A 21,409-nucleotide genomic window follows, 5' to 3' on the forward strand; every position below is an offset into this window, starting at 1 on the left:
CACTTAAACAAATTCCTGAAGTGATGGGTTAATGACTGCCGGCTGGCATGCTCAGGGTCAGTTTATTGGCGCAGTTAATTAGACATCTGCAGTGATTTGGCCCACTTTGAAAAAACAAGACACTGCGGTTATAAGGGTTGGTTGAGGATACAAGGCACTGAGATCAGTTTCACATCATTTGATTTAAGGTCAGCCCTTAGATTAAGGTCAGTTCCCTCAGCCCTATCAGCACCTATGTTGCAACAACATCTATGTTTTATCCCCCAAAACCTACTAGGCCCTAAGTCCCTAAGTGGACTTTTCCTATCCAAAATTAGGCCCTGTGTTCTCTCAGCATCAGAACATGCCCTTCTGTAACTGGGTTAGGGTTATTCATGTTAAAATCTGTCTAGAATTTTTAAAATATCACACATATAAAAGCAGTAACAGACAAACAGAGGAGAAAATATAACCTTATTTATGGAGGTACTGATCTGAGAGAGCACAGAGCTGAGGGAACATAGGTCTAAAGGCACATAGGGTTGAGGGAACATAAGGCTGAGCGAGCGTGGGGTTCAGGGAACATGAGCTGAAGAACCATAGGGTTGAGGGAATGTGGGGCTAAAGGAACGAAGAGTTAAGGAGACATAGGAGTGAGGGAACATAGGGCAGAGGGAACATAGGGTTGAAGGACCATGAGGCCGAGGGAACATTGGGTTGAGATAACGTAGAGCTGAGAGACTATAGGGCTAAAGGAACATAGGGCTGAGGGAACATAAGGCTGAGGGAACATTGCATTGAGGGAACCTAGGACTAAAGGAACATAGGGCTGAAGGAACACAGAGTTGAGGGAACATAGGGTTGGGGGAACATAGGGTTTAGGGAACATAGGGTTGAGGGAACATAAGGCTGAGGGAACATTGCATTTAGGGGAACCTAGGACTAAAGGAACATAAGGCTGAAGGAACATAGAGTTGAGGGAACATAGAGTTTGGGGAACATAGGGCTGGGGGAAAAAAGGGGTTCGGGAACATAAGGCTGAGGGAACATTGCATTGAGGGAACTTAGAACTAAAGAATGTAGGGCTGAAGGAACATAGAGTTGAGGGAACATAGGGTTGATGGAATATAAGGTTAAGGGAATATAAGGTTGAGGGAACATAAGGCTGAGGGAGTATAGGGTTGAAGGAACATAGGACCGAAGGAGCATAGGGTTGAGGAAATATAGGATTGAGGGAACATAGGGCTAAAGGAACATAGGGTTGAGGGAACATAGGGCTGAAGGACCGTAGGGTTGGGGTAACATAGGGCTGAGGGAACATAGGGCTGAAGGGCCTTAGGGTTGGGGGAACATAGGGTTGAAGGACGACAGAGCTAAGGGAATGTAGAGTTTAGGGAACATAGGGCTAAAGGAACCTAGGATTGAGGAAACATAGGATTGAGGGAACATAGCGCTAAAGGAACATTGCGTTGAGGGAATGTAGGACTAAAGGAACATAGGGCTGAGGGAACATAGAGTTGAGGAGACAGGGTTTAGGTAACATAGGAGTGAGGGACTCCTCTTGATTAAGACCCTGATTTGAAACTCACTGTACCAGTATTTCCAACACAGTAGCAAGCAGCCATCACTGTTTGGATGATAAGGTACTCTAACACAGGGGCCACTGTATGGGAGGTCCAAGTGTCTCCCGAGGGACAACACTGGACTGTATTAGCAGATTTGGATACAGGCCAAGGGGCCATCAGAGCATAGACATCAGAGCATGGACCAGTTACCAGCAACAGAGCCCCATGGCCGGTTTGATTGAAACATTATGTAAAGGACAATATCACAGAGCACTGTACCATACGCTAATCATTTGAGGCATCCCGCTGTGGCTATCAGACTCGACTCCAGCTGGGATAATGAGGGGCATGCTGGTAACGTGGTTCAACTCGGAGCTGTTTCTGCCTTGCTAACAGATGATCAGTCATCCATCCAACACTTTGGTCCACTTATCTGAGCAACTGTTGGCCACATTGCCATGACATTTTAATATGGGTATCCATGGTCCCCTTGATTTCTAATGACTATTTTGTGACCTCTGACCTTTTGTTTGGTGATAACATCAAAATGTCTTTTGCCAACACTCTGGAAATGCATTTTGAAAAAGAAAATAAGTTAACAAATGACCTCCAAATGGAGCTGAGACTTTTACTATAGATTTGGTATGATGACGACCATGATCTTTTCCCATGTCCACCACCAGGCCAAGATTTTATTGCACAAGACATATCAAAACTTAAAGTACAGATTGTGTATCATGGATCTGTCACTGCCTGGTAAACACCCACATACTGTAACAGAAAATTCGTCAGAAGGAGTAAACTGATCCTCGTGTAAAATTGGCAGAGTTCCCCCTGTAAAGCTGTAAGAATGGAAAATACATATTTAGTTGCACAAGACTGTTCATGTATTCTTGTCTTACTTTTGCTTTTGAAGTACCAGACTTTTTTTGTTTTTTTTACTTCTTCTGCCTCTAAAAACGTCAAGTTAAATAATCAAAGACGCAAAACATCCAAACTGAAGTCTAACTTGTGACATAGGGTCCAAAGTAGACATTGATTTGTTTTAGGGGTCACAAGACTAATAGGTTCTGGAGGGTGAGCCCCTTGTGGACTCTTTTGTGGAGCTGCCCTCTTGCACCACCCTCAGGCCAAAATTTATAATAACCATATTACTGTAAATTTACAGGGCACAGTAAATCCTTGTGAGTGAAATGTTTCGGTGTCCTTTTCTTTAACAGCAGTGTGGTATGATGAACATCTCAACGTCTTGGCTTTACCTCGCTGCAATATATTCTAGTGATATGCAGAACATAAACATCCATAATATGTTTTTTTTTAACTCTAATATGCTTCTCTTTTAAATTTACTGGACTGCTGGACACAGTTAAACCCAACATTTCTCAATCTGCTGTTAGCTTACAAAGCATTATTATTTTAATAAGGCTGGAAACTGTAGGATATTTATATATCTATGGTCACCAGTTACGCCATATTTTCTCTCCTATGCCACAAAGGCTGAAATCAGAAGCCATCTTAAAACATTTATAATTCAATTATTATATGAAAAGAGAATTTTAAGATGTACAATACAGGAACAAGTCTTTGTATAACATATATGGATTTTATATATTAAGCTAGATACCATAGTATTTTGGAAAGAGACCATACATAAAAGAATTAAACAACACATTTTTATTTCCTCTGCTACATTATTTCTCTCACTCTAGATGTCACCAGCCTCCCCATCTTTACACAGTAGAAAGGTGCCCCCTTCTGGTCATTTAATGAAGTTTGCATTTGTGTTTTTTCATATATTCTCCAAACATTTTCAGAGATGAACATAAACTGATGTGTGTACACTAACATTGCAGATGTATATGGAGTTGTTTATTTTATTATTGAAAATTAGAATATGCCAAAAAAAAAAAAATTCAATGATGTTAAATAATGAGGGCTAATTTGTGTTTAATGTTATCAGAACAGAAAACATATTCATCATGACTGTATGACTTGCCAACAGTGCTTCTATCTACTAAACTAAAAGTAGTTCACCCAACAGCAATATGTGTTCTTATATATTAACACTGTTGATATTCACTGCACTGACGCAGTGATACACACTGGGCTCTTGTTGGGCTCTTCGTGGCTGATGGGATGTTTACCCCGGGGCCTGTGATCTCATCAGCTGTGACTTGTTAGTGTTAAAATGAGTGTGTTTTCATGTTGCCTGGGAACCAGCAGCGGACTGGGATGTGATGTGTCGGTGGCAGGAGCCTGATAATCAGACTCAAGTGCCATTTCGTCACAGCGCTATTATTTTTCTTTTTTATTCACAGACAAAAATGGAGACGTGGGCGATTTCAAGGGCTGGAGCCGGGCAGAGGGAACTCTGGGAACAAACAAGGCATTCAATAGTTTGCATATTTTTGCATTTTATGACTAAATCTTTTGCTTCCATATGTAGTAGGTTTTCAGCTAGTGCTCTGCTGCTATTATATTCACGGTTGCAGTGTCTCTTTACTGAAAACAAAGAAGTGAAACAAAGCACTTGATGATGTCACTGATCTCATGTTCTGTTGCACATTAGAGGCCAACTCTCTTTATTAAGTAAAGTTGCTATTCAAAGAGGGAAGTACTGTAGCTGACAGCATCCTGTTTGGTGTGGTGCCTGGGTGGTTGGTTCCTCGTATACGAAAAGATTGATGTATCACAGCAGTCAAAGGTGAGCTGGAGTGACCTCCATCCTTGGCCTCCCTCATGTTCACATGCCCCTGTCCTGTGAAACAAAAAACCCTCCCACTACTAACCATAACAAACCTCACTGAGATTGCTGCTCAGGCTAATCACACTCACTCCTTCTCACCATGATGAACCTCTGAAACTTTGACCCTGAGAGGCCCCAAAGACCCCAGGTTCACGTTGTGGCAATTAGAATAACTGATCAATAAAAAGTAAATACATTAGTTAAAAAAGCTAGTTAATACAATTTAAATGTATACAATTTGATCATTATTAACCTTATTAACTAATAAGTGTTGATCTACCAGTACAAACCCTTCTGGTTTATTCTGTCTTTGTGTTGTTTCTTTGAAAAAGGTATCTCCTGAGTTTTTTTTTTTTTTTTTTTTTTTTGCCTTTATTTGATAGTTTATAGTGAAGTGAGACAGAGACAACCAGGGGTCACACACAACTTTCATTATACCTTCATTCTGCAGTATGATTTGTCTTTCAGTATTTTGTTGTCATTAAATACATTTTCTTTTAATCAACTCATAAGTTGAAGAACAAGGGGTGAATAGGGGCTTATTTTGCCTCAAGGCACCCAAACAACCAACCCTGTCTAATGTAAGTTAGCCATATTTATTACGTCTAATAATAAAGGTGGAGTACACCATCTTATAATTATGTATCATGACTTATAATTCTACATAAATTACAGCTAATTTATATAAATACAAATGTTATCTTATAGCCATGAATCTAACACAGGGATGTCTCAGGACCGGCCCGGGGGCCAATCATGGCCTGCGGAACAAATTTTAAACAGCTTGCGGCTTGTTGTTCAAAATATACAATATGTGGCCCACCACACAATATTGGTTTATTAAGCTAAATCTCTTAGCATTTTTTCCGTTCACCTCACAATGGCAGGACTATCATACAGGCAGAACTGACTGCCCCTTTTCCACTGCCTTTTCAAGGCAAGAATTTTTAGGCTGCCTTGCTGTTCTGTATGAAAGGTATGATCCCAGAATGGGAGACAGAGTTGTCCCACCTGTAAGCGGGCAGTGGAGGTAGTAACAGCTCCAAAATGATGTCTGTATAAATGAGACAGCTGGCAGAACTGGATCATGAGTGGCACAGTGTGACATTTTGATGACATATTATGTGTGTGACCCAGTGTGGGTAAAAAGTAGCTGATAGCAGTTAGCAGCTAGCTCATAGAAGAAGAACAGGGGCTGAAAATGTCCACAAATCTGGAAGACAATGAGGTGTGGAAGCTCCGTACCCTCCGAGATCAGCTATCATATAACAGAGATGATAAATGATTGTTATTGCCATGTTAATGCCATTGTTATTGTTTATACAACGCTGCAGATGTGTCCTGCTTTGTGTTAATTGTAATGGATTTTTTTTTCAGTAAGTTGTCTGATGTGAGAAGCAGCAGGCCCCTGGGTGTTGTCACACAATTAAATCCGGTCCCCATTCAATAAGTTTGGACACGCTTGCTCTAACATGTAGCTAGGCCCAGAAACTTCTTTCACAGCAGTTTACTTCTATAATCTTCTGAGGTGATTTTGCAGTGATGTCTTCCCTCTGCCTTCTTGTGTGTAAAAATTAGTTTACCAGTAAAATGTGTCACCTGTATTTACTATAGGGCAACATACAGTACGTGAAAGTGCTGGATAGAGTTTCTGAACACTCCAGTACTGACTGATGATGATGCTTATGTATGTTATATTTTTACACACTTAATTAAAATGAAAGTAATACGTCTAACAGCTCTGAGACGCTCTCCTGGGATCAGTGCAGCGGTGGGAAGTCCCATCACAGGGTTAAAGGTACAGTAGCGTGCGTCAGCTGATGCGTAGCGCCGCGTAATGAGCGCGGAGGGGGAGGTGGAGGAGGCGGAGGCCGGTCCCCTCCTCTCTGCTTGTGCCGGAGCTGTGCTGGCTGCAGCTCTCAGCAGCTTCCTGCCGCCGCTGCTCCTCCTGACAAACGGCTCATTCTCATCACTGATCATGTGCCTCTCTCTCTGGCTGTCTCCGGCTCTGCAGCAGGAAGTTCGCCTTGTTTTCTTCCTCTTGCTTTTCCTTTCTCCCTCCTCTTGACAGCCACAATCGCAGCATTTACTTCCTCACTCTTTTTCTGGCTTTTTTTTCTTCGCTGCGGTGCTCAGCTCTCCTCCGCGGGGCGAGAGAGCTGTGAAGCCGGGTTTGTGAAGCCAGAGTCCGGCGGCGAACACCGGCAGAGGCCCCCCTCCGCTCCGCTCCGCTCCCTCCTCCTCCGGCCAGGGACAGCAGGTTCATGGAGGCCCCGGTGGAGGAGAAGGAGCCGTCGCCGATGGACAAGTCTCTGCCTCCACCTACCTTGAGCCCGGCCGTGCCCCCCTACGTCACTTTGGGCCTGACGGTGGTGTACACCGTCTTCTACTCCCTCCTCTTCATCTTCATCTACGTGCAGCTCTGGCTGGTCCTGCGGTACCGACACAAGCGCTTCAGCTACCAGACCGTGTTCCTGTCCCTGTGCCTGCTGTGGTCGGCCCTGCGCACCGTGCTCTTCTCCTTCTACTTCAAGAACTTTGTCACAGCCAACACTCTGGGGCCCTTTCCCTTCTGGCTGCTCTACTGCTTCCCTGTCTGCCTCCAGTTCTTCACTCTCAGTCTCATGAACCTTTACTTTGCACAGGTGAGTTGGCAGGCTAATACAATCACAGGGGTCAGTAGTTTGATTACTGAGTCTAAGGAGATCTGGTTCAAAGTCCTCCTCCACTCAGACATGTGTTTTACTTATTGTTTCTTTATCTGGATGTTTGACCTTCACTGTGCAGAAGGATGCATGTGCAGTGTCTGACACTGACAGAGGGAAAGTTTCTCTGTGTTCACCTGAAATCTGAGTTTAAGACGTGTTTTTATTGTAAAATAATCATTTAGGCTACAATGTAACACTAAGACATTAAAGAAAACAAAGCATAGGCATCATATTGAAATAAGGACAATATAAGAGGCATAATTCCACTTTAAACAGGACTATACATCATCATGTCAGGAGAATATAAAGTAAAGGTGATATAGCAAAAAAAGCACTTTGTGTTGCATTATTTTTGTATGAAAAGTGCTATATAAAGAAATTTTGATTATTTGATTGATAGCAAAAAAACAACAACAAAAAACCTCAATAACAAACATTAAAATAAAGATAAAATAAAAGTGTACGATAACATCAGAAAATGTAGACAATACATTCAATTTCTTCAAAAAAAATCTGTAGCATACTGACTATATGAGCACATTTCTGATTGTCCATAATTTGGATAGACTCTAAAATAAATCCTGAGAAATTTAAACAATGGGCAAGAACTCGGAAACTTGGATTTATGAATTCAAAGTTTCCCTAGTAGAATAAATAAGTTGACAGTCTGCAGAACGTTTTGTGTTTTGTTTTTATCGTTGGTTTCCAGCCTGATTTAAAGATTGTTTTGAGTGTCAAAATAGTCCTCAATTTTTTCCCAGAATACATTTATAAAATTATGTTTTCCTCTTCATTTTTACAAAATTCACAAACAATTGGAACAACCAATCGATCGTGGTCCAATATGCAACTTATTAGTGCAGTGCCAAGTATAGTTTTTTTTTAATTAAATAATTTCTTAATATTACAAATACAAATTAAACTTCAGGTACCTAACTACAAAAACAATCAATTGCTTTTTCAGTCCACTAGTTACATTTTGCAGCTGCAAAAAAATGGCTGAAGTGAGATGAACATTTTATTAGATGAAACAGATGTTGACAAAGATTTCCTCTGCGGACATAATTTACAGTTGGAAAAAAGGTAATATATCTTTAAATATACAATGCCTAAAGCAAAATAGTTTATAACCAATGATTATTTCCCAGTATTGATTAATCTGTCAATAGTTTTTTTCAATGAATTAATTATTATGACATTAGTGCGTCACAAGTTCCCTGATCTTAAAGTGATCGTATGACATTTTTTGCTTCAAAAAGTGTTACTGAGTTATCAGAATTGTTGAAAATTAATTTTTAACAACTCTAAATGCAAATATTTTTCTAATACTAATACATTAAAAGCTAAAAAAAGTATAGAATTTTATATAATCATCAAATTGATGTTCAGAGCAACGAACTGTACATTAAAAAAATGTTTAAAACAAAATATTTACCAACTAATTGATATGAAATTGTCAGTAATATGAACTGCATTGGATAGCAAGGACCCTAATAGAACTATCCTCTAAATATTACCTGTTGCTATATTACACTCTCATTCAGAGCAGCTACAAAGTGTGATACAGTGAATTCCTTCATCTGCTTACTTAATCCACATATCAAATAATAGCTTCTCTGGCCCCTACCTAAAGCTTATTTTTAGCATAATCCTCTTGTGCTGATTTGAGTCACGGTTGCAAGTTGAGAGTGAGCCGGCACACAGCATTACAGTACATGTGGCCCTGAGCCGTGTGACCATTCTGTATCCAAAGTTCAAAACTCGGTTATTTTCATCTGCCAGGTTCCTGTTCTCAGAAAAATGTGTTTTGTTTGTTCGTAGAGTGAGAATACAGAAGTGAAAATGTGCTGCTTAAACAGTGTGACGCATTTGCCTTAAGTAATGACTGATTCCTCTTTACAGGTGGTTTTCAAGGCAAAGTCGAAATATGCACCAGAGCTTTTGAGATACAGGTAAGAGCAGACAGTGACCTCATCTACTAGATTTTCCATTAAACCATATTGTTCTGTTATTTTGACAAAAAAAAAAAAAAACATGAACTATTTTGGCTAAAGTCTTAAAAAATACTATGTTTCCTGACCCACAGACTGCCGCTGTACCTGTTCTTCCTGTTCATCAGCCTGGTGTTTTTAGTAGTAAATTTAGTGTGTGCACTGCTGGTGAGGATGTCCTCTGCAGAAGCCCACACCATCGTGCTAGTGCGGGTCGCCATCAATGACTCACTCTTTGTCCTGTGTGCCATCTCGCTCTCCTTGTGTCTTTACAAGGTCGCTAAGATGTCACTAGCCAACATTTACCTGGAATCCAAGGTAAGACACACCTCCCTGTGCTGCAGGAGAAATCAAACATGAGTAGCTGTAGTTACATCCTCTGGGATCCACAGAATGAAAGTGGCTCGTGATTTTGTTTCATAGTGATTTGTGTAGCTGACAGTAAAAGGTATTGTGTGCTGCTTATAGCACCCTTGTGTGAAGATGCATCTCTCTGCATAATTTATGCTTTTGCACATAGCGATTGTTACCTAGCAACGCAGTGTCATTCTTCTGCATGACTGGTTGTACTTCACAAGCCTATAAAACAATAGGTCACACCTGAATTCAAAATGTATTACAGCCATCCTTACCATCAGTTTCCATGTCGTGTTTGTGTGATTATGTGTCACTTCCTCCTAAATGTACATGATGTGTAATTTCTTAATGCAACTCTTCAACCTGTGCAGGGGACGTCAGTGTGCCAGGTGACTGTCATAGGAGCCATCGTCATCCTCCTGTACTCTTCCAGGGCCTGCTACAATCTGGTCGTCCTGGGACTCTCAAACAAGAGCATTAACTCCTTTGACTACGACTGGTACAACGTGTCAGACCAGGTGAGCCACCAGAAGTCATAATGCCAGTGGGAGATGAAGTATTCAGATGCTCTAGGTGGAAAATATTATCAGAAATGGAATATAATGTGTTATAATGTTTTCTTTAGTATATAATTACCTGAAAATAAGAATCATCATGTTTTCTACACATGGAGCTGGTCCTCTTCCATGAAGTCTGCCATGTTGTTTCTACAGTAGCCCTGAAGGGACAAATCAAACAGTGGCGCTAGATAGGGCCATCTCTTCATCACATTTTCATATCGGCCATTGTAGTTCTCCTATACGCTTGGCACACGGGACAAGTTTCAGTTGGTAGCAATCTGCAACTTCACCACTAGATGTCACTGAATTCTACACACTGGACCTTTAAGTAAAAGTACTAATACAGCACTGTAAAAATGCTCTGTTACTAGTAACAGCCCTGCATTTGAAATGTTACTTAAGTATAAGTACAATCAGGGAAATGTATGAAAAATAATAAAAGAAAAAGTACTCAATGCAGACAAAATTTTAATTGATTTAATAGATCAAAAATAATTTAAATAATTAAAAGCAAAAGTTCTCATATTTGAGAATATGAAACCATTTTTTGCATGAAAAATATTTCAACACTTATCAAAATTGTTTCCAAATAATTTTCTAATCAATCAACTAAATCGGTTCAGCAATACTTGTATAGATGCAAGAATCTAGTAATAATAATAATAAACTTTATTGATACAGCACCTTTCAAAATACAGTTACACAGTGCTGTAGAATAGAACTAAACATAATTAAAACACAAGCAGAATAAAACAAATAACATGTCGTAAAATGTCATCTAGTAAAAGATAAAATAAGGAAGGCCAAAATACTAAAATCAAGATAATAAATGGGAAATAAAATCAATAAGATAGCAATAAAATAGACAGACAGCTCAGCTAAAGTCAGGATATGCTTTCCGTACGTAGTATGTTTTTAGGAGAGACTTAAACGAAGCCAGTGACTCAGACAGCCTTATGTAAAGTAACTAGTAACTAAAAAGTACAGTATTTCCCTCTGAAGTGTTGTGGAGTAGAACTAGAAGGTGGCATGAGTTTAAAATGCTTGAGTTAAAGTACCTTAAATTTTTACTTAAAGGAGCTATATGTAAGAAATCTAAAGCAAATAGTCATAAAATCCTCCTAATATGTCACAGAGACTAAGGAATAATGTTCATATAACATACTGATCTCACCAACAATAGTACAGCCAGAATATTTGCATTTTAAAAAAATTTTTACGGTCCGCAAATCATGTTTATGTTTTGAATTTGTGTTTTGGCCTGTTGCGCCACCCACCGCCATCTACCAGTCACACAGTCAGTAGAGTCTCAGCATCAGTTACAGTTACGACTGAGCTACAGCAGCACAGCAAGCAGCATTAGCAGTGTCCCAATACATAGCATTAGCAGTCTCCTCAGCTGTATCCCGGCAGCAGCGTTAGCAGCAGAGAAGCCGGACTTGCTCAAACGGTCCGCTGGAAAACCGAAGATCAAGGACGTGGTGACGCGGCCCTGCCACGGCAGCCGCCCATGGGCAAACAAATCAGTCTCCAGCATGCCGCTGTCCAGCAACCTCAAATCTGTAGGGGAGGGGGGGCGGACACGACTTGCGGCAGTATTTTGAATTTGAGTGCAGTAACCGTTTTGGCCACATTCTTACATACAGCACCTTTAAGTACAGCACTTGTATTGTACTAAGTTACATTCCACCTCTGCATAATGCCGTATGATTTATGAGGTAATGTGAAAAGAGCATGCTTTTTCTTATAGCACTGTTCAGGAAGGTTGACCAGATGTAATGAAACCTCTAAAAACTGCAAGACCTTTTTGTTTTTGGAAAATGTTTGCCTTATTGATGGTTATGTCCTTGATGATGACTTCATTAAGGAAATACAGTTCCCTCCATCCCTGTGTAACAGAGTTGACTGTTCAATACTGAATGTGTTGTGTTTTGTTTTTCAGGCAGATTTACAGTCAACTCTGGGCGACGCAGGCTACATCGTCTTCGGAGTGATCTTGTTCATATGGGAGCTGCTCCCCACCTCTCTCCTTGTCTTCTTCTTCAGAGTGCGGCAGCCCGACCTAGACAGGGTGAGCCAGCAAGTACCCTAAGCTGGCAGTTTCCAACCTGGGGGTCAAGAGATGATTTAGAGGAAGGCAGATAAAACACACTGTAGTTCAGCTTCACAAAGGAAACTCACTCTTTGGTGCAATGTGTGACAAGGTCATAGATATTGCTTTATTTTATTGGGTTCATGAGGCAGTCAGGTTGGAAACCGTTCTGAGCCGTAAGCAAATGATGTGAATGTAAGACTATGAAATGTTTATTGTCTTGTTTGTGCGCTCCTCTTGCAGAGCAGTTCTGGGCTTCCTGGTCACGTCTTCTCCTCCAGGGCTTATTTCTTTGACAACCCAAGGCGTTATGACAGCGACGATGACCTGGCGTGGAGCGTCATACCTCAGAACATCCAAGCCAGGTAAAAACACCACGATCCAATCACCAAAGATACCATACATAAAGTACAGAGGTCAAATAGTGCTGTTTAATGGATGTATACTTGTTTGATTTTCCAGTCTGGCTGCCGACAGTTACGAGTGGGGGAGTCAGAGCAGCAGCGGTGGTGGCGGCATTGGTGCCTACATCGGAGGGGACGACAGTTACAACCTCCCACCTCCTCCAGAGGAGCTCAGCCATTACTGACCGGAGTTCAGCGACTCCTTCTGACCTGTGGCTTTGTGTTTATTTTTTTAATCTGTATATTTTTGCACAGTCTCTCTTAGTGACAGAGGCACATCCTACACTCGATACATTCATTCTTCTATTTTGTCTAGAGAAGAAGAACTAACAGACTTTTTTGCCAGTATACCAAGGTCCACTGACAGGGACATTAATTTTGCACACTCCTTGTACAAAGTGATCTAATTTTGACTGCTTTTAAACATTTCCACTGTATAGTTTATATTGAATACTGCTTAATATATTTCCTGACTTTTGTAATATGTACTGTATTTACTATTTTATGTACTGTGTTCTTTTTCATACAGATTTGTTTATATAGAGGAGACATTTAATTCATATTAAAACAGATTAAATGCTGTGAAAGACGCAGTTCGTTCTTTATTATCCACTAATACTTGATGGTTTCATTATATCTTTTATAATCATTTTTCACACTGGTCTTTCAGCACAACCTTGGGAGCACTTTGCATTTCACTAGACAGATTATTTCTGTCTGACAAATAAACCTTTGAATCCTGAATCACACCACAAACAGGTTTACATAACACTATTTTATATTACATAATTGCTCTACAGTAAAGTGCTCACTGGCTAGTAATAAAGGCTACTGCATCACAAACACGTTATGGGCCCGAGGCAATGGCATTTTCCCATTTTGTCCTGATGGAAGTGTCTCACTGACTTACACCACTGGTCAGTCCGAGTTCAAACAAATCTTCCTTAGAATTTGTGTCAGAAAAAAAACAGCAGCAGGCCTGATGTGTTACACACTTCTCCCCTTTTTATTGATGAGCCTTTTTTTTTGTCAAAGATGTTTGCCTTTTAAAAGCGCTAAATACAGTATGTACCCAAGATCTTTACAGATGACAATACTTTAAAATTTAGGCAGTAATGTTAATTTACAATATAGGAACACTGCCATTGTGCACTTAAAGGAGCTGTGTACAACATTAAGAGTATATCTATGATTCAGTCGTCTGAACACAGAACTCACATGCATGCACCACAAGACACAGAGAAACTCGGATTACAACACACACAAAGGAAGTGTGACTTAATTCTCTGCTCAGGACGCCATTACTCCACCACATCTGTACATTGCACACAGTTGTGCGCAGCTATATTAATGCTCTGAATGTCATATAGAGCTCCTTTAAGTTTATAACTTGTCTTGGAAAAGGTCTGTATTGGTTTGAAAGTATTACAGATTAGTTACTCATTTTTTAGAGGACTGATTTCTATGTCAAACCATTGACAAATCAAAGACTGAAACAATTAGCCAGCTCTGGTACATAGTGCAGGGAAAATCAGTTTCCAGAACCATTTATAGAGTAACTTACTGGTTGATAGTGTCATTTATCACTTGATTAATACATTATCTTAATTTTACATACAGTGTAGTTATCAGAGCAGTAGACAATAGATAATATTGACTAAGGGGGAAGTTTAGTTTATGATGGCTGTTTGTGTTTTTACTCTCACTTCTGAGTGTGAGGAATTTTCTGTCAGAGGGAATTTTATTCATGCTCAGGTCCAAAATGTCAGTTAAAATAATAGGTGTAGTACAGTGTGTGCCTGCAGAGGGCAGCATGAAACTGCAAACTCTAGCGCTTCAGATGCAGTTCTCACATTACTGTCAGATGTGTCTCCTAAATCTGTGCTGATTCAAATGACTTGTTGTATTCAGAGAGAGAAGGAGGAACGAGACCACAGATAACACAGTCAGCATCTACTGTGCTGCAAATGACTGAATTCAAACTAAGACCAAACAGTTTTCTGCCAGAAAAAGAGTATTTTTAATTCAGATCATTCCTCATATTATTGCAACCTCAAGTACATTTTGCTATACAGTAGCTTATAACAGCTGATTCCATGTGAAAAGCATAACACATTAAGCATATGCAGAACACTGTACCTTTAAGGAATAACTGCAAAAAACCATATGCAAAAGATGAAGAATCTCTGGGAGTTTAATTCTTGTTGATTTTCTGAAAAATGTCAGCTGTAATGCAAGCGATCTCCACCACAGAGGTGAAAGGGAGAGAGAAAAAAAACACGCACAATCCCTTTCAGTATAATGTCATGACATTCAAGGTCCTCTGGGTTTCCCCTGTTTTCTGAAAAGAACAGAAATCGCTGTTTTTGTTTGTTTTGTCTCCACAAAAATGGATCTTCCACCCACTCATGCAAAAGTCTGCTGTTTTGCCATGTAAAACACACACACATGCTCTCTATAGGCCACTTTCTTAGGACAGAGCACTTAATGGCTGTTTGTAAGGGACGCTTCCCATTAGCTGGGTTCTGATGGTTTGCCAAGTTCAACCTTAACTCCTTTTTCTCCTGCACCTGCACACAGAGGAAACAAAAACACAAAAGAGATGCATTAAAAAGAGACTCTGGGGCCCTGGAACAATAGAAACAGGACTGTGTCGTTTGTACATCAAAACCTACCCGTTAAGTACTTTTCTTTAGCTCTGGCTCGCTCATCTGCGTCAAAATACCACACTGTGATGGCATACCTGTGGAGACAATTAGAGAGGTGGGTCACATTGCATAACACATCTCACCATCTGAGCGTGCAGTGGACAGACTTGGATGCTGACCTGGTGGCGAAGGCGGGCTGAACCTCGTGTGGGTTTCGTCTGTCGGACCAGAAAAGCAGCAGACGGTCAAATTTGGGCTCTATGTCGGCAAACTGGGCCTTTCCTTCTGGGAAGATCCGAAGAAGGCCACCATGTTCCTAGAAGAGCAGAACAAGAAGAAACAACTGCTGTGTATACAAATCAGGACAAAGCAATAGCAGGAAGGTAAGGAGAGACTGTAGGAAGCAAACAATAAGTGAAGCCTCTGCAGCGATCATGTTTGGGATTTTTTTTTATTCCGCATAACAAGGAAACCATTCAGGGAAATGAGATGAAGTCTCCTAAAAACTACATTTATCACTCCTATGGCAGATCCACTCAAATGTATCTCACATGTCAGGCTTTTTAAATTATGAACATGTGACGACAATGTTAAGGGAAAGGGTTGTCCAACTCCGAGGGCTAGGAGGAAAGCTCAGGATCGGAAGCAGCAGCGGGGGGACAGCTTTCCTGTGGAGGGATAGGAAGAATAACCCACAGGAAAACTGCTCTGGCTGGATAAAGGACCTGGAGAGTGAAAAAGCAGATTGCTGCGAGCATGCTGCTTAAACTCTCACACAGCTGATATGATAGGCCCCTCTCTTCACACGCAAACTAGCAGAGCAAAAAGGTTCACACCCTTTGTCGGAAAAGTAATGCTATTCCCAGTTATGCTGCTTTGAATGAGGGGGAATACCGGTGGTGTGACTAAACTAAATTAGGCACAATAGGGTCAAAGAAGACAGGAGGAATGTTTTTTTTTTTCTCCGTAACACGTAAGCACCTCAAGCACCACTGATTTTAACAATTGTTTGACTGCACGTAAATCTAAATCGGTGACAACATTCCGTGCGGCCGCCTGTAAATGATGGTGTGAACACAGGTTGACCCTGGCCTGCAGGACATGACCCTCTGACCTACATCAAGCTGAACTGGACCAATTGGAAATGACAACACATGCAGCCCAATGGTGTGATGTGCTTAAAAAAATGTGCTGTCAGAATATGCTGTAACACAAAATGGACACTGACTGACCTTTGACATTTTAAGTGTTTTGTTAAAATTAAAAAATGCACTGGAATAAATAAATTTTGATTTTATTGCTGTCTCTCAGGATGACACCCGAGCAGGTTTTACTGTAGGAGAATACTACTGAACAATACTACTTGGTGAAGGGCACATTAATGAAGAGCTACACACTGAGGAATACACTTCGTTTACCCAAAATCCACTCCAATGTTTTCCGGGGATATCTGAATATTCTCTTTTAACCCTGTAAAGTCAGAGCCCTTAAGATTTCTATGAAAACAAATCACATTTTTGATATTATTTGTGGTTGACATTTTTTCTTGCAACGTTTTTTCACCTGTTAATTACCTATATCACAGATCTTACAGTTAATGTGATGTCAACCATTCCTGCACGGCATTGAAATGACCTACACAAGGCATGCACGTCATCCTGAGTTACTATTTATCTTACTGATATCAGCCTCACCGTTTACTGTTCACTCTCCGACAGCCGTATCAGAGCTGCTAATGCAAACCCAACATTTCCTACTGCTGCCAGTTAAAAACATTCAGCTGGCAAAACACGAGGCAGCTTTCTTATGAAGAAGCCACACAAACCTCATTGATAGAAAAAGGAATGATATAAGAAGATGCAGGCAAAGTGAGCTGATGGATGAAGAGCGACAGGCTGCACCTTTTTGTTACGTCCATGCATGTTTGTTTGGCTGCACTCACTGTAAATGGATACACCAGTTGTTCTTGTGTTGTATTTCTGACAAAGTAGCTGCTCGACAAGTGTTTGCTTTTGTATTAAAGGTCGACTCCATCTACATGCTTTTCTAGGTTTTTCCAAATTGAAACGTCCACTCAGTTGTTAGGAAAAGGCAGTAATGTAGGTAAGGCCCTGATCGCACAGAAAGCCTTTTGCAGGCTGCAAAACACGAGGCGCACCGCCTTTTTTTTTTTTTTTTTTTTTTTTAAAAAAAAACCTGAATGCCACTCGTAAAAAAAGGAGGAAAAAAAAAGCTTGCTGAGCCTTTCTATTGTTGCCAGGCAACCACACCAACACATCCTTACACTAACCTTCTACCATTTTCCCCCCAGCAATTAGTATCTTTTTCCTAAAATGGACTGACAGAGGGTACTTGCTGTAGCTCTGGTTGAGGGTGAGAGGCTGTGAGCAAATGGTTTGTTGGGCACAGGGAAACGGAGATCTGTGTGGGTACATGAGACCCTAAAAAAGAGGGTGGATCCCGGAGAGTACCACCAGTTGGTCCAGGAGCTTCACCTTGATGATGGCCACTTCCAGGCATATTTTAGGATAACTCGGGGGCAGTTTGACAACATGCTGTCAATCGTCCGGCTGTACAGCTCTGGGTATCCAGCTACTGCTACCAACAATTTCTCCTCCATTGTTTACTGACTGTAAACTTGTTGTCGTAACCATGACGAAAAGAGAGATGGCGTGGGGCGTTTTTTCAACTCGAGGAGTTCAGAGCTCTCCAGCAAAAATACCAGGCTTAGAGCACAGCAATGCCAAAGCGCATCGCAAAGCAAAAACCTCAAGCAAAAAGCTTCATTAAAAACAATTACAAAAAGGTGCCTCCAGCTGCTAAAATGCTTTCTGTGTGTGCCTTACAGTGGCGTGCGCTGATTATAATAATAATAACCTTAAATTGTTTAAAGGAACATTTAAACGATCCTTTGGATTTTTTAAGTGGGGATGTGTAAGATTCTACTCATCCATAGTCAATGTAATATTTTCACCCTTTTGCCATCAGACAGCCCTTTCAGATGGGAAACTAAAGCCGTTATATGGCTCTCTTCAGAGCCACCAGAGTCCACTGACAAAAACCGTAATTTTACCTCACAGAACATGGGAGTTGCTTGTCTACCACCGCCTCAATTGCTTAGTTTGTCTGTGTTATTGTGTGGCTTTAGGTGCCCACAGCAGTACATTGCTTAGCTTAGGTTAGAGGAATATAGCTAATTTGGAAGATCATTAACATGCAGTTCTTAAAGAAGGCTTTGCTCAGTCACAAAGAGACACATTAGATTGACTAGGGGGCATTTAAAGGTAGCAATGACGTGCAAAAACCTACGTCACATGGTTACATGGTAAAATGTTTTTAGAGGGGCACTAAAATACAACATGTACTTTGAAAAAACTGTAGATGTTCAGATTTGAATAAATAAGAACACTGCAAAGCAGCCATAGCCACTTTTCTAGGGCGTGTCAGAGACAGTGGAAAGGAACAAGAGCTTTTTAATGTCTGACACTCTGTCCAACTTTAACTAATGAAATCTGGCCAAATCTGAAACCATACCTGCTAAGAACACATTTCACAAAAGGAAGTCACATCATGTACCCAGAGATACAAATCTGAACGACTTAGAGGAACACACTGAAACTCGCTCACATTGCAAGATGTTGGTGTAACTGAGAAAAAAAAAAAAAAAAAAAAAAGCTACTTTCAGTGATGTGATTCGTGTTCTGTGTTGGTGTGAAGGCTGGATGGTTCTGGAAGAAATGACAGGAGCGATGACTACTGATTGCTAAATACTGCAGCCGTGACTGTCAATGCATGACATTAAGAGTGGTGTGAATGTGTCTACATGTCTCTACAGTATGTGTCAGCTGTGATCGACTGGTGACCTGTCCTTGCTTCTCACCAAATGCATGCTGGGAAACACTCCCACCCCCTGCAACCCTGAGCAAGATAAGCAATTTAGAAAACGGACAAATGGAAAAAAGTCACTGTAAAGCACTTTTGCATCTCGACATAGAGTATCTTATTTCACTCAGTGCGGCGTTTCTCCAAACAGCAGCAGTCACAGAGTCACTCTATCTTATCGGTGTTCATATTTAAACACTAAAAATAACTGATCTTTTCAGGGTGCTGTTTAAAGCCTACTTTGCAGAGAACCTGTTTTTGCAGAGGCTGATTCATTTCCTTTCACTTTGACTTCTGCTTGCCTGGATCTTTTTCCTCCCACCACAGCACATTGTTTCTGTTATATTTGTCACATGGACGCATGGGGAACATTTAAAAGCAATGACTGGTCATGCATAGCTGAGGTACATGATCTACCACACTGAGACTTTCAAGAGACTTGAGAATACAACAAATACTTGAATATCGCAGACTTTGCTGATTACCAAGTGTTGATACTTTATACATTTACACAATAAACTGGATGGACTTACTGTGTAATCTGTTGCAGTTTCATTATGATGCAGCTAATACTGCAGCTGCAGAGACATGATGTTGAAAATTAGGGGTTAAATAACTGGAACAACTGAACCTGAACATTCCAAAGCCACGTCATTCTCTCATGGAGCCCCAGTAACCAGGCAACCACATTCTATAAAACACGGCTCCTCACACGCCCAATAAACAGCCAATCAATGACCAGATTGAAATCACTGACATGTCCAATGAAGTCCCTGAGCATGGCTTGTTTGAATAATTAACGCCTGTGTGGATGAGCATAACAATAGATATCATGCAACAGCTTGGTTGATTAACACGAGGGCAGTATGACTCACCTGATGCACATTGCAGAGAGGAAAAGATTTAGTGCTCACATAAAAACTGTGATTGTGTTCGGCGAGTGCTACAACACACACAGGGTGGACAATATAAGGTAATACACTGCTACAAAAGAGGGTCACAGGTTAGGTTGAATGCCACTTACTGGCCTCTGTTGGCTATAAAAAGGCGTGGTGCACTTTGATATGTTTTCATAGCAACATGAGACACCTTATTACTCGGAACAGGCTAAGATATTTGCATCAAATTTATAGGTACATTGGTCAATAAAGAAGCCAACTGTGCCCATGGAGTTTGTCATATGTGGTGTGGCTCACAGTGTGTAGACTGTGGGTATAAGCCTGTCATCAGCAGCCTTCAAAATCCCCGTTGCTACATGACGTGCTATGTCTTTAAATGTTTTAGGTGGCTGTTTCTTTTGCGAGGATTTAGCCTTGTTAATGCCAGGGCCCGCATCCCCATGTGCAAATGTGCCACCAAGACAAGTCCCCTCCTGACAAAATCTGCAAGAGCACTGTCGCTGCATGCTGGGTGTAGCACAGCCCAAGATGATTGTGACTGGTTTCAATAAATACAAACAACCCAGAGCGTTTTTTGCAGACTTATGATGGGTTCAGCCAGACCTTTTCCGAGCGCTGGCACGTTGTGAGATAAGTCAGGCTATGCAAATCTATGAAATATGATTAGAATCTCACAATAACAAATGCAATGAAAACTGCATCAAAAAGAGGAACAGCAATCACAAGTTGATAATAGTCATCTGGGACATGATGGGCACGCAGGTCATCAGTGGACTTCAAAATATCCAGCCTTAGTAATTGTATTTGCAATGGTGATTGAGTTACTCCATCGTTTAAGTACAGTTTAATTGGAGGTTCATGTTATTTCATCTTCCCTATCATAGCAGGAGCCAGGTTCCTAATACCTATGCATTCAACTTGCCGTATTGCTTGTTTGTATGAGCCAGTAATGGTCATCCTGCAGGGTTCAACGCTAAGGTTTTTTTTCCACTTGCCCGGTCGGGCAAGTTGGTCAGAGATCTACTTGCCCGAAGTCAGTTTTTACTTGCCCTATAAAAATTGTTTAATTTAAGCAGCTATCATCTAACACAGACTGCAGTTATTTTTATGTTATGTAATCTTTATTCACACTGTATTTATTAATTAAAACAACATATGTCATGTATTGTAGCTTAATTCCTACACAAATATGACAGTGTCAGGGCTTAAAGTGAAAAATTTGTCAATCATTCTCCGTGTATAATTTTGCGCCCATGCCCACCTCTATTTATTTTTCACCCCTCTCTCCAGTTCTGCTGTATTATCACCGGGTTTAGTATATTTTGCTTCCATCTCTCTGCCCTGCTCTACTCTACTTCAACGCTAGCTCTCTCTCTACTCTACCAGTAGACTACCACATCCACCTGTTGCACAAAACGTACACAACAGTGTTTCCCCTATGGAGTTGTAGCAGCGGAGGTGAAGCACACGCATGAAAAATAATTTTCACATGTGTAAAACTTTTTTGTATGCTTGCAAAGCACAGCCTGCTGGATTTTTCTATGTATCTACTGGCACCAGAAGGGCTCTTTAGGACTA

The 21,409-nt window shown here is 40.8% G+C and overlaps 2 protein-coding genes across 3 annotated transcripts in view; one reads left to right on the plus strand and one right to left on the minus strand.

The window, feature by feature from the left end:
- The first annotated feature begins 6,166 nt into the window (after nt 1–6,166).
- gpr137ba (G protein-coupled receptor 137Ba) lies at nt 6,167–12,970 on the plus strand. The gene is made up of 7 exons (XM_033612689.2): nt 6,167–6,935; nt 8,901–8,950; nt 9,085–9,307; nt 9,718–9,864; nt 11,849–11,977; nt 12,242–12,363; nt 12,461–12,970. Exons 1-7 carry the CDS (start codon nt 6,555–6,557, stop codon nt 12,585–12,587), a joined length of 1,179 nt encoding a protein of 392 aa, XP_033468580.1. The 5' UTR covers nt 6,167–6,554; the 3' UTR covers nt 12,588–12,970.
- Nucleotides 12,971–14,398: 1,428 nt separating this feature from the next.
- Nucleotides 14,399–21,409, minus strand: part of egln1a (egl-9 family hypoxia-inducible factor 1a) — a 33,748-nt gene continuing 26,737 nt past the window's right edge. For both annotated transcript variants that reach the window (XM_033613044.2, XM_033613043.2), the window contains 3 exons: nt 15,230–15,366; nt 15,078–15,145; nt 14,399–14,972 (listed from right to left, as the gene is read on the minus strand). In XM_033613044.2, the coding sequence (XP_033468935.1) occupies nt 14,917–14,972; nt 15,078–15,145; nt 15,230–15,366 (261 nt within the window). In that variant the 3' untranslated portion in view covers nt 14,399–14,916. The remainder of the gene's footprint in view (nt 14,973–15,077; nt 15,146–15,229; nt 15,367–21,409) is intronic.

Source organism: Epinephelus lanceolatus, chromosome 17 (genome assembly GCF_041903045.1).
Source record: "Epinephelus lanceolatus isolate andai-2023 chromosome 17, ASM4190304v1, whole genome shotgun sequence".
Taxonomy (NCBI): domain Eukaryota; kingdom Metazoa; phylum Chordata; class Actinopteri; order Perciformes; family Serranidae; genus Epinephelus; species Epinephelus lanceolatus.

What these genes read in the sequence shown, in the direction of transcription:
- gpr137ba (XM_033612689.2), top strand. Translation starts at nt 6,555, where the DNA reads ATGGAGGCCCCGGTGGAGGAGAAGGAGCCGTCGCCGATGGACAAGTCT. An exon ending in CCAGAGCTTTTGAGATACAG is followed by an intron (nt 8,951 to 9,084) that starts GTAAGAGCAGAC and finishes CCTGACCCACAG; the next exon opens with ACTGCCGCTGTACCTGTTCT. An exon ending in GGCAGCCCGACCTAGACAGG is followed by an intron (nt 11,978 to 12,241) that starts GTGAGCCAGCAA and finishes CTCCTCTTGCAG; the next exon opens with AGCAGTTCTGGGCTTCCTGG.